Here is a 12,411-nt window from a genome sequence, read left to right on the forward strand (position 1 = left end):
TTTGGTCTTCCCCCCTCCTTGAGGAGCGATGTTTCACATTAGCAAAATGTATCAACCTTTCCCTTTAGTGAAAAGCCCTATCTTTGGTTTATCAAACGATTCCCCCTTTGGGAGGCCCCCTTCATTTTACAGGTATGTTGATCTTTTTATTTTCTCATTCTCTTCTTGGCCTTTAAGGATTTTTCCATTCACAGCAAAGTGACTATTTAGCAAGGGGAGCATCTATATGAACATTTCATAATATGCATCATCTCCAGCTTTGTCTTCTCTTCGACCTTATTATCACCTTTGCCTTTGACCCAACTCTATCTTATTTTGATCTTCTGTGGCTTCAGCTTTAGCTCTGACTTGACCTTGCCCTCCACAGACACGGAGGAAAGAACCCACTTGCCAAAAAACACTTACAGCTGGGAGTTGCCACAGTTGGCCATCCTACGTAGCAGGAATGTTGTCCAGGGGCTGTCACAGCTTCTAGCTGGATAGTGCCTAGAAGGCTATTTAAGGTACTGTTGGCCACGTGCTTAGAGGAATCCACGTCCAGCTAGAAGGAAGTAATAAAGCCCATGATACAAGATCTTAGATCATGGCGCCATGGGAGAGGTGGTGGAGATAAAAGGCCTGGGCCAGAATGGAAACCTGAGGCCAAGGTTTGGAAGGAATGGAAACCGCAAAGTCCATGGAATTATGAAGAGAAGACCAAAAATTCAATAAGGAAGAGATCTAGAGTCAAGCAGTTGAGCGGAGGGGTTTCTTGAACTCTCTTTGATGTCTTGAATGTTAGCTTTCTCACTTCTTAAATTTAGGAGTTCCACGTATACATGTTAATATTAATTTGCACTTTCAAGCTAGCCTGAGATGAGCCAAAAATAAATAAGATTAGAATGGCCTCTTAAGGCTTTAGAGATGGTCTACCCTTGAGATTGGTGGAGCTGGTCTCATGGTATGTGCAGTACCAAGAAGCTGAATCCGGCTTTTGCTTTCTTGGACAATAACCTCGACTTTGACACAAATTATGTCATGTTGGGAACTCTTCTCATTGTTTAACAATTTACCCCCTCCCTTCTACAAAGAATGTAAGCATGTGAGGTCACCGAGAAATTGGTAAAGGAAACGATTCACAAAACATTAGAAAAAGCAGAGTAAATTCCCTCTAAGATACATTGTGGATCCAATAACAGAGACATTTGCCTTTTCAGCAATAAAAGACCCATCCTACAAGAACACAACAGGGCCAGAAGCCACTAAAATAATGAAATGAGATCAGGAGTTGGAAGTACCCGAATATGATATTCTGTTGCATATTTTAAACCTTTATTGTAGTGTTGAGTGATTTTTTTGCTATAGGGCTTGAAAAGCTCTTTAGCTCGGTTGAAATACGGCTGAATGACCACAACAGCTTTATCTGTATATGGCCTACTCAATTCTTCCGTGACCTATATTACAAAATAAAATACAGTAAGCAAGATATCATGCAGGAAAAGGCCTACAAGCTTGTGTTAAACCATAAATAATCACAGGAAAAGAAATATAAACAAACCTGTAGAACTCCCTTCACTTTTTCATTCCCCTTTTGCAGAAGGCCTTTTGTGGCTTCTAAACCTTTAACTGCCTTGCCTTTGAGCACTTTCACATGAGGAGTAACACTTAAAGTTGCCATTCTCCAGTGTTGTTTCAATAGAGGACTCCAACTTTGTTCAACATTCTGCCATACATCATTTAGTTCAGGACTTCAGTAAATGTGTGCATCCACAAGATGAAACGAAAAAGCAGGACCTTTGGTAGATACTTGCCTTCTTGATGGTCTGAAAATACTCCATAAACCACTTTTGTGTTGCCCAAGTTTTCTCAGAAAGCTTCAACATAATTCCAAGAGAGCACATCTCAGAAGATCCTTTCCACAACATCAGTCTTTGTGCTTAAGACTCTAAAACATGCTCTAACTTGCACATCTTGCAAAACTGACAAGAATACCACGAAAAGAAACTACTGAATCCCAAATCTGTGTTGTTGGGAGTTTTCAATGAGCTTCTAAATAGACAAGAACTGACACTAGGGCATAATATTTCATTCCCAGGCACTTGATTAAAGAGGGGCCTACCATGGCCACATCAGTATTTTGAACAATGCCGGGGAATTCAACTAGAAAGTGACAGCACAAAATTTGTTGCATTTCCAAGGGGGAAATACTTGACCTGCAAATTATATTATGCATTTCCAAGGGGGAAATACCTGACCTGCAAGCGGGATACGTGCTTAGCAGCCCAGGGCGGCAGCCATTGATGATTAATCTGCAGACAATTAAAGAGTTGTTAAATCAAGGAGAATCGAAAAACTCTTCTCCTTAATTAAAGCTTTTGGTTTCTTGCATAAAGTAAAGGACTCATCAAGGAATGTAAAATCCCACATTCACATGTAGAGCCCCCTACAACAACTCGCTAAGGGCTGTAAGGGTCCATGTTATAACAGTAGACAACCAATACTATCTAGTCTTTATTATTTGCCAGCTAACAATGGTTTAACAATTTCATGTCAGCATAATTAAAACGCCATTTACCTAAAAGAGTCAACCTTGATGTTGTAGTCTCTTGTCAAAGTTATTGACAATGTAATTTCCAAGACTTGCAAACCTTTGTAAACTCCATGTTCAGAGCCATATCAACTCTAGTGAAGGATTGTAACCATCTTACGGTTGTCAGGAGGCGCTAGCTTCGACACATCATGCAATCCAAAAGGAAAAGAAAACTTTTCCTTATGATATCCTCAATGCAAACATACTAATGCCTTTGAGTTTCTATGTTCTCAAGCTGGTTGTGCTTGCTCATCAAGCATATGTCATGACTATAAATAAATAAAATCTGGGGCATGTTTTCATCCAAAAAGCAAGTAAACAAATAACAGAAACACAAGAAATATAAAGCAAAGAGCATTGGGGCAGGAGGATACTACATCATAGACATCTAGATTGATCTTCGAATATTCTTAAAGTACTTGTTCATAAAATTTTAAAAGCTCATATTTTTTCCTTATGATAATAATCTAGAACAGTCTCGACGATGAACTCAATCACACATGGCGAGAGCAAACTATTGAGGCATCCCTAACAACTTCATCACCACCCAATTTTGTTTGTAGACTATCCACATACTTACAAATGAGCAAAGCGTTTTTATAGTAAGGCCCTCACACCAGCTTTCCATAGAAATAGTCCTCCATGTTAAATGGAAGGAACAAGGCACGAGCAGTAAAGGGGGAAACAAGTCATCACAAAGCATTAAGAGCTAAATGCAACCTTAAGAAGTTCTTGTTCCTTTGCACCGATATGTGCTTGTGCTTGTGTCACAGAATCCTACAATACCAAACACACAACGTTGGTTAGGCAAATTAATCTAGTTCTAGCCATAAAGGCATTAATCTATTATCAACAGAATAAGTGCTAATAATAGACATCACCAATCTCAATCATTATGTTCGAAACAAGTTTGGGCTTGTTTGGTAAAGAATAGCAACCCGAACTCCTTGAAGTGCTTGTTGAACTTTGTCCAAGTGTTTTCTTTGATCTAGGGATAGCTTTTGTAGCTGCAAATACAGTTATACACCTTTGTAAGACTAGAATATATCCAATTGTTTAAAAAAATCAGAGTTTAAAATGTCATACACATGTACAGAGGCTCTTCTATTTTCTTTCAATAACTACTAAGATCTTTGAAAATGGCCTATCCAATAGTTTGCGAACATCAAAAAATAAGAAAACAACACATGAAAAAACACAAGTTGATAAAAAGAAAACAGTGCTAATAACTTATCATCTACTTAGTTGATTCAAGGAGCCTTGACAAGGAGCATTTGTTACAAGCAACAAAAGGTTCAGAAAAATATTTTCAAGTTTTTAAAATATCAAATTTGAGAAAAGCTTACCCATATAATACAGCTCAGGATTTTAAGAGAGAGTCTTTTATATTCTATTTCTATATAAGATCGCCTAAAATTTGCTAGGTTTTGCAATGCAAGTTTGTTTGCTTCATGATAGTTCACTATCCTATTATATTCACTTGATTTGCTATACTTACAGAAATGCCTGATTGTGCTCTATTGTTCTTATATTCTATTTCTACACAAGATTCCATACCATTTTGAGGAGTGCAAGATGCCTCAATTTTTGAAAAGCCTAAAATTTCCTAGGTTTTACAATGCAAGAAAGTTTACCTCATTATAGTTCACTATCCTACTATCTTCACTTGTGCCAAACTGATTTGCTAGACTTATAGAAACACCCAACGAGACCATTCCATCATCTGTGCAATCTCTTAGGGACCTCCAAGAGCTCAATGGAATGGGCCACCTTGCCTTCCTATGCACATATACAGCTCATTGGCCCTTGTTTTAACTCAGCTCTCCCTCTTCTCATGCCTACTTCCCAGCGGGTTCTGATTTGTACATCGATCCATTATTTTCCCTTGTTGGTCCTCTTGGTCCAAAAGTGCCCATGTTTGCTAGGTCATACTCCAAGAGATAGCACAAGTCAATATGTTGTCTAAAAAAGGCAGCCATATGGAGTAGATGAAGAGAAAAACAAGAGGATACTTTCCCCATACCTACCAAGAAACACTGTTCCCTTCATTTGGAACTCGGACGCTTCCTCGGCTAAGGGTCTCCAGCTACATCTAAATGCACTTTATACCTTCTATGAGACACATGATCTGAAGGTTAATCTTAGTAAAACCTCAATGCATTTGAACCTCCAGATATGCTAGGCTGAAAGCTATGATCTTCCAATATGTGTACATAGAGGCATAGAGAGGAGAGAATAGTGTCCATAGAGCACAACTCAACCAAATGGTGTTGAACCGAAAAATCCCAAGAGGAAGTAAACACACGAGGCCCAAACAAAGAGAGTCAATCCACTAATCCCAATTGATGAAGAAAGGGGAAGGAGCAAATCTCTCTCGCGCAGCTGTTCGCTCCAATGTTCGAGAGCATCGTGAGGAAACTCTTCTTTTGGAGTTCGAGTAGACTCGAACTTGCTTTTAGAGCGGTATTTTTCAACCAGAAAATTCATAAGCATCATTGATCCAAATTTGAAGTGCATGGATATACTTTGCAGGCTTGTGGTCAGGGAGCTTATGGGCCTTGGAATGATTTCTTTATTCGATGCATTGGTCATGAGTCCCCTCTTCAAGTGGTGATTGGATGGACAGCGCTAAGTGAATATTTACATCCGTACACCTTAGAAGGCCTTCCTCCCTCCTTATGGCTGCCGTCATGAAAGCTTAAGGAAGCTTCAAAAATTGTCTTTGGAGGATACCTCCCTCATCTCAGGAAGAGATTAACAGGCAGCTTGTCATGTGGAATGATTTAATCCTTGATGATCATGGCAAACCCTTAGGTGTTACTGGTTACATGTAGTGGTCCAAATGGGAGAGAGGACCTAATGTGCAATCTAGGGGTAGGTTATCCAAGTCCATGGTTGAGGATATCCTTGTGGACACACATTTTGAGCCGGTTAGGATTGTGGTTGCATGTCAAACAGTATTTTTTGGCTTCTACATAATATTTAGACCCCCATCCAGAGGACATCCCTACCTGCTCCTCCCTTTATGGGGGTGTCCCCATAAAGTACTTATAGTGGGACCCTGGGGAGAGGGAGTGGATTGATGCAAGAAAACATGAGCAGGGCATGCCAGGGCCTTCCATTCTTCACAATATTTTTAGCAATGCCATAAGGTGCCAGCTTAGCATTAGGGACTGGAAGTCCTCCAAAGCCTCTCACTCGGAGGAGTTTCATATTTCTGCAGATTTGTATATACCTAGATGAATCCAGGAACATTCCCAAACTCATCCTCTAAAAACACAACATAGTGCAGTTTCAATCTCATGATAGTCACTCACAAGGTTGAAAACCATAAACTCCATCATGCATAGCAGGGACTAGCTACTATGACATCCCCACTGACGTCATCAACGCCCAACAGTGGATGTAGACCACAGTATAAAAATATGCTCTCACACATACAAATCCACACACCCACACATACTTGAGCATCCATTTATACAAAGTCTTCGTACTGAATTTTTGTCGGCACTCCGGAGGTGAATGGCAGACTCAGCCATGACGAAGGCTAGCACTAAAGGAGAAGGCTAATCAAAAGGTAGTCCAAAATCTCTTCATTCAAGCTACAACTGCTTGTGAAGTCTAAATGTTTCATTTTAGTCTCTCCCCAACGAGCATCTAAATCTAAATCTAGTTGATAGGGCAACGCACCATTTAAGATAGAAAGAATTATCACAAAACCAACTGGCCGCAACTTGGACGAAAACTTCACAAGGTGAAATTTGCATGTCCGCTAATACGGCAGAAGCATATATTTAGATGAATCCAAGAACATTCCCAAACTCATCCTCTAAAAACACAACATAGTGCAGTTTCAATCTCATGATAGTCACTCACAAGGTTGAAAACCATAAACTCCATCATGTATAGCAGGGACTAGCTACTATGACATCCCCACTGACGTCACCAGCGCCCAACAATGGGTGTAGACCATAGTATAAAAATATGCTCTCACACATACAAATCCACACACCCACACATACTTAAGCATCCATTTATACAAAGTCTTCGTACTGAGTTTTTGTCGGCACTCCAGAGGTGAAGGGCAGACTCAGCCATGACGAAGGCTAGCACTAAAGGAGAGGCTAATCAAAAGGTAGTCCAAAATCTCTTCATTCAAGCTACAACTGCTTGTGAAGTCTGAACGTTTTCATTTTAGTCTCTCCCCAACGAGCATCTAAATCTTTTTATAAATTTTTTTTGGAGAAGGCTATAGAAATTTTCCAGGAATAGAAAAATCACTCTTTTCTTTTGGCTTTCTATTCATGGAGGGATTGCAATAACTCGGTGGAGGTCCAATTTTGGGAGTTTGCCTCTCTAAAAGGTGTCCATTCAGCATTGCCTATGAGATTGCAGACAAGCTAGGGTTGTCTGAAAGGGATTGCGGGACTTTTGAGTAGATTCCTCTTTTGATTTGTGCAAGTTTTTTTCAAAAAAATCAAAACATGAGACTTGCAGGCATCAGGATATGTGCCAGCCAACCTGGGCTTAAAACAAGCTCAAAAGCAATGGGAACGGCCCCTACATGCTCTCCAATTAATCTTGGAGCACCCAATATACAAGACAGACATGGCGAGCGCACATGAAATTGGACGCCTCCCAAGTTTATAGACACATAGAACGCATATTTGGAACAAAAACCCTAGAACACATATGGACTTTTCTTCAATTTTGTCTCCTCTCATTTGTTGTGAATACTCATTGCATATCAGATTTGTGGAAATTGTGCAATCGCTTCCTCGTTTTCCCAATTTGGCTCAAGGTCGTCTGGTTGCAATTGTTCTATACTGAAGTTCTATCTCTTTTGTCATCATCCTCTATGTTTTCCATTGCGGTAGTACTCAAGTTATAAAACTCCTTGTTATTATGAGACAACTACCCCTTCTTTTTACAAGCAAACAACAAACATCAACTTCACATATACCCTCCCATAAGAACTGAAACTGTTGGAAACCCACCAAATGAGCATAGTCACATAAATGCATTTATGTTCTTAGGGAACATTTCCTTATAAAAGTGATTATTCCCTCGCTGCATTAGTGTGTTTATTCACTGCTGTGTGGATAAACACTATCATAAGCTTATACAAACTAAATACGTCGCATACTAACTTCTTGATCTAGCCATGGGTTTATTCTGTACACTCTCCGCAATTGTTGCTTGCATCTTTATTGCTTCAGGTATAGATACGATTCCCCAGGCTTGGACATATACAGACAATAAATAAACAAAGTTACAACAGCAACTGTCAGTTGATACTTTGATCTTCCAACCTTGTAAAATTAACTTTCAATATCTCATTTGCTGGAAACAGAAACTACTGTCATTCTAGCTCCATTTCAATATCATCTCCAACAGTTCATCAACTTAACAGCTTAGAGGCTACAATGAGAATGCAAAGGCTCACTGCAACTTGGCCTTGCAAATATTTGTCACTTCAGGCTATGGCTACATAAACTAGATTCAGATTATGCACATCTTTCGAATATGAATGCAGAGAACATTCATCCATTTTCTCCATCTAGTAGTTTTTCAAAGGAATGGATGAACTTCGTTATAATCAAACCAACAATTATTTGAAAATTCGATTTTCCAACATGTAAACCAAAAACCTTAGTACCTCATCGCATTAACGACCACTACAGTATGATCGTTCAAGAGACTACATGGCACCAACAGTGTGCCAACAGCTTAGCAGAGCAATTCAAATATAAGAACTTACTTGCTCTTGCTCTAACATCTTTGTTTCTTCAGCTGCCTCAAGCATTTCAACTTGTTCCTTCAACTTTAAAAACACTCTCTCCTTTTCCTTCAAAGCTTCTTCCAACTCTGTAGCCTGTGAAATAGCAATAGGGGTATTTGACAATGTTATGAAAGAGTGTAAACAAATCCAGCTGTAATAAATATTCTGTGTTGCAAATGGTCAAGTTTCACTTACATATGATGAATGCAAGAAAATGCCCAGAAAGAACACAGTGGTAGCTAGCCTCATGGTAATACTAAGCATGGCAGGGACCAGCAACTATGCCATCTCAACCAACATCATCAGCCCCCACAGTGGGTGTACATCATCTAATCACATGATTATGTGCATAAATATCATCAAACCCAGAAACACAGATACAAGCATCCATATAGACAGACTTTGTTTTGCCCAATTTTTGTACAAAGAGGGGGAGTAAAGAATCGGGGCTCTTGTTTGTATGGTATTGATGCAATCTACAAATGGCATTCCATCAAATGGATATACCTTTATAAACCTAGAAATGTCATGTTACTAACAAAGTTCAGAAACTGCAAGTGATTAGAGAAAGGGAAAGAGAGGAAGGAAAGATACAAAGAGAAAGATGAGAGTCAAATTACCTTTAATTATGTTTTGGGAAAGAAAGAACTTCTATTAAGTAGGACCGAAATACATGAAATCAGAATAAGATCCTGAGAATATCCTCAATACATCAAGTAGACATGAAGTGAGGCTGGTGTAACCAAACTCATCCTCTAAAAACACAACATAGTGCTGTTTCAATCTCATGATAGTCACTCATAAGGTTGAAAACCATAAAGTCCATCACGCATAGCAGGAACTAGCTACTATCCAAAGAGAAGACGTGCCAAGAAGTTCATATGGTTATGAGTGTGAAGAATAGACCATGGTCCCACCCTCTCATGAAGGCCGTTCTCCTAGCCACTACTTTGCTCCAACTTGCCATGAGGGTATGTACGATATCCTGCCATCTCACTATGAGTGACTCAAACGCAAGGGTCTGAGTCCCATCCAAGACCTTTGTGCATCTAGATCTGCAAATCTGCTATGCTGTGAGACTAGCAATGACCTCCCAAGCAACTGAGTCAATGGGGGAAGCCTGATGTCTACCCGAGGAGGTTGGTACGAATCTAGACTAATAAGCCATGTCTGAGTCTGTTGCCTTATAGAGAAAATATATGGGCCAAATTGTGTGAGCCAAGCCACAGACCCCAAGTGATGTAAGGGGTTCCTCTTATCATCCTGCCAAGCAAGTGTCCAATGCCTTTCTAGGCTTATATCTAGATGAATCCAGGAACATGACCAAACTCATCCTCTAAAAACACAACATAGTGAAGTTTCAATCTCATGATAGTCATTCATAAGGTTGAAAATCATAAACTCCATCCCGCATAGCAAGGACTAGCTACTATGACATCCCCATTAACGTCATCAGCGCCGAACAGTGGGTGTAGACCATAGTATAAACATATGCTCTCACACATACAAATTCACACCCACACACACACTTAAGGATCCATTTATACAAAGTCTTCGTGTAGCCCTGGTATGGCCTTGTAGGCTAGTCTTAGGACTCAGTCAACCCTTAGGTTGACTTCATTGGTCAACCATACAGTTGACTTCGGGGCCATATAGGTCACCCCTTTGTACTTTCTTATTATCCATTTGCAAGTACTACCGGTTTCTTGAGCTTGTTGTTTTCCTCCCTTGAATTTCACTCCATTTCCATTGCTTCCCGCACCCAACAGTAGGTTCTGTTGCTCCTACCTGCCTCCCCATGTACTCTCCCATTGCTCCTACCTGCCATTTTGCTCCAGGTCAGTCCAGTGTCTCATTTCATCGCCAGAAATCTGTTTTTTTAAGCAGAAAAAAAGTCCAACAGCTGTTTTTAAACTATTTGAGGTCCAATTTTGGCGTTTTTCGATATTTCTAAGCTGCCCGCATACAAACAACCCTGCCTTGCACCACTTAGGCCGGAAAAAAATTTGTCCGTACAGTTGTATGGATGTCTGTACGGCCCTATGGACACATGCGCGGCAGTACCAAGAAACCGTATGACCTATCAAAAGTTGATTTTGAGTAATTTGGGCTGTTTTTTGAGGTTTTTTGCGATCTAAACTCTTTTCAATCATTCGGTCCTTCCTCCAACTGCTCCAACCTGCTCTAGTACCATGGAGATATGGTTTGTGCTCCTGAGCACCGGGGGCAGCTCAGTTATGCTTTCACCCATTGTTTGGGTATCCTAGTGGATCAGTGAACACGTGTGTGATTGGGGAGCGTGTGGCCTTGCTTGGGCTGTAAATAACGGCTCCCATGTTAAAATGCAGGTGTTTGCACTGAGTATGGATGCTTATGGTCACATGGGTCCGAGAGCAGAGCCTCGCAGGGCTAATGTGTTGGGATACTGATGCCTCTGTGTGAGGGAAGAGCATTGAATGCATGTGATTTGGTACTCACTGTGTAATCTCTTTGTGGCACTCTTCAATTAATAAAGAAATACCGAAAGGGGTGCCAAGGCTTTGGGGCCAATCTGTGTCTTTGTATTTAAGCAAAAGCGCTCTAACTCCCCCTATCTGTCTGTGGAGTGTTTGCCGAGTATTTTTTTGTGAAGGCTTTTGTTTGGTTAGTGTTCTACCGCCCCTTGTTGGCCTTGAGGTTGGTTTCACTCCTCTTCTTTGGGTTACTAGAGAAGCGTAGCTTCTTCTCAATATTTAGTGCCACATCAATAGCGTCCTCCAAAATCACAGGACTGATGATGTGACGTGTTTTGAACGGTGTATCTCAACCTCGCATAAAACTTCCTTTGGTGCTTGACCCAATTCTTTTTAGTGAAGTCAAGTAAAGTATCCCAAAAGCAAGTGAAATACAAACTTTTTCGTCTCATCGTCATCGTTGCTGAAGGATATCCCATTGCGCGATCATGTCTCTTTTAAACTCCTCGGGTCACGAAATGATCTTGTGGTTGCTTCTTAAACCTTCTCCAAGTATGAGCTTAATGTCCCATGTTAGCCATAGCAGCCCAACATTGAGAAGCACGCTCTTACAGATATAAGGCTGCAAATCGCAGCTCAGCTTTTCCTTCATATTTATCTCTTTCAAAGATGCCATCAAGATATTGAATTCATAAAATAGAACTTCGTGCTGATCTTCGCCTTTGTATTTGTTGAACTTGAACAACTTGTCCCCAAGTGTTTTTCCCCATGAAAAAGGCTTCTATTAATTATGAACAAAGCCCACAAGAGCAAGCTCAAAGAGGAAATACAACATGCGGTGCATGAAAATAAGGCCTCAAAAGGAGCGAAAAAAAAAAACCTAAAAAGGAGCTAGAAAACAACCATAGTTGAGGCTGAAAATGCCATCTCGACCATGGCTCAATTGGTCTTCTCCTCTTCTTAAGCCTCAAAGGGACGGGCCGTGATGCCGTTTTCTTCCTCTTGAAGGAGAGACAATAGCTGACTTATGGTTCCTTACAAAATTGTAAACATCTGCAGAGCATCTTCCTTCTAACAGAGGCCTTGGTTCATGGGAATCAACATGGTTAACTGCTGCTGGGCTATACTAGTCAGGATGTTACTCAACACATTGAGACTGCTGGGAGGTAGATGGGGCCCATGACTAGCCTTGATAGCTGGTTGACTCAATGGGAAGAAAGAGGGCTATCTCAATAAGGGAGCACAAAGATTTCAGAATCACTATTCCAACCATGATGGCTGGTTGACTCAATGGGAAGAAAGAGAGCTGATCTCAAAAAGGGAGCATAGAGATTTGAGGAAGGCTCTGTATAGTTTGAAAGAACAGAAACCGGTCCAGTGAAATCCGAGGGAGTGGTTATGGCCCTCCAGGGGCAGCCTAGCTGAGACGGTGGATGAGGTGCCCTTCTTTTCCTACACCACACGGATTGGCAAAAGACTTTAGATGGACTCATCGAGGTGGACCCCCTCGAGGAGAGACACTGGGTGACCCAAAGAGTGCCTCGGGATGTTTGCTCCAGGTTGTGGACGCAGTTGTGGTCCAACTTGCGACCAAGGAAGATCTCATA

At 40.8% G+C, this 12,411-nt stretch overlaps 1 protein-coding gene across 3 annotated transcripts in view; it reads right to left on the bottom strand.

The window, feature by feature from the left end:
• The window catches only part of LOC147904601 (uncharacterized), a 121,982-nt gene that overhangs the window by 20,619 nt on the left and 88,952 nt on the right, over positions 1–12,411 (bottom strand). For 2 of the 3 annotated variants that reach the window (XM_087387568.1, XM_087387553.1), the window contains exons 4-10: positions 8,331–8,444; positions 3,508–3,576; positions 3,290–3,346; positions 2,235–2,288; positions 1,791–1,853; positions 1,538–1,702; positions 1,278–1,433 (exon numbers count right to left, since the gene is read on the bottom strand). In XM_087387568.1, coding sequence (XP_087243694.1) covers positions 1,278–1,433; positions 1,538–1,702; positions 1,791–1,853; positions 2,235–2,288; positions 3,290–3,346; positions 3,508–3,576; positions 8,331–8,444 — 678 coding nt within the window. The remainder of the gene's footprint in view (positions 1–1,277; positions 1,434–1,537; positions 1,703–1,790; positions 1,854–2,234; positions 2,289–3,289; positions 3,347–3,507; positions 3,577–8,330; positions 8,445–12,411) is intronic. The other variant, XM_087387560.1, reaches the window with a different exon arrangement.

Source organism: Dipteris shenzhenensis, chromosome 2, assembly GCF_047967505.1.
Source record: "Dipteris shenzhenensis isolate YYH24624 ecotype China chromosome 2, Dip_SZ_1.0, whole genome shotgun sequence".
Classification (NCBI taxonomy): Eukaryota; Viridiplantae; Streptophyta; class Polypodiopsida; order Gleicheniales; family Dipteridaceae; genus Dipteris; species Dipteris shenzhenensis.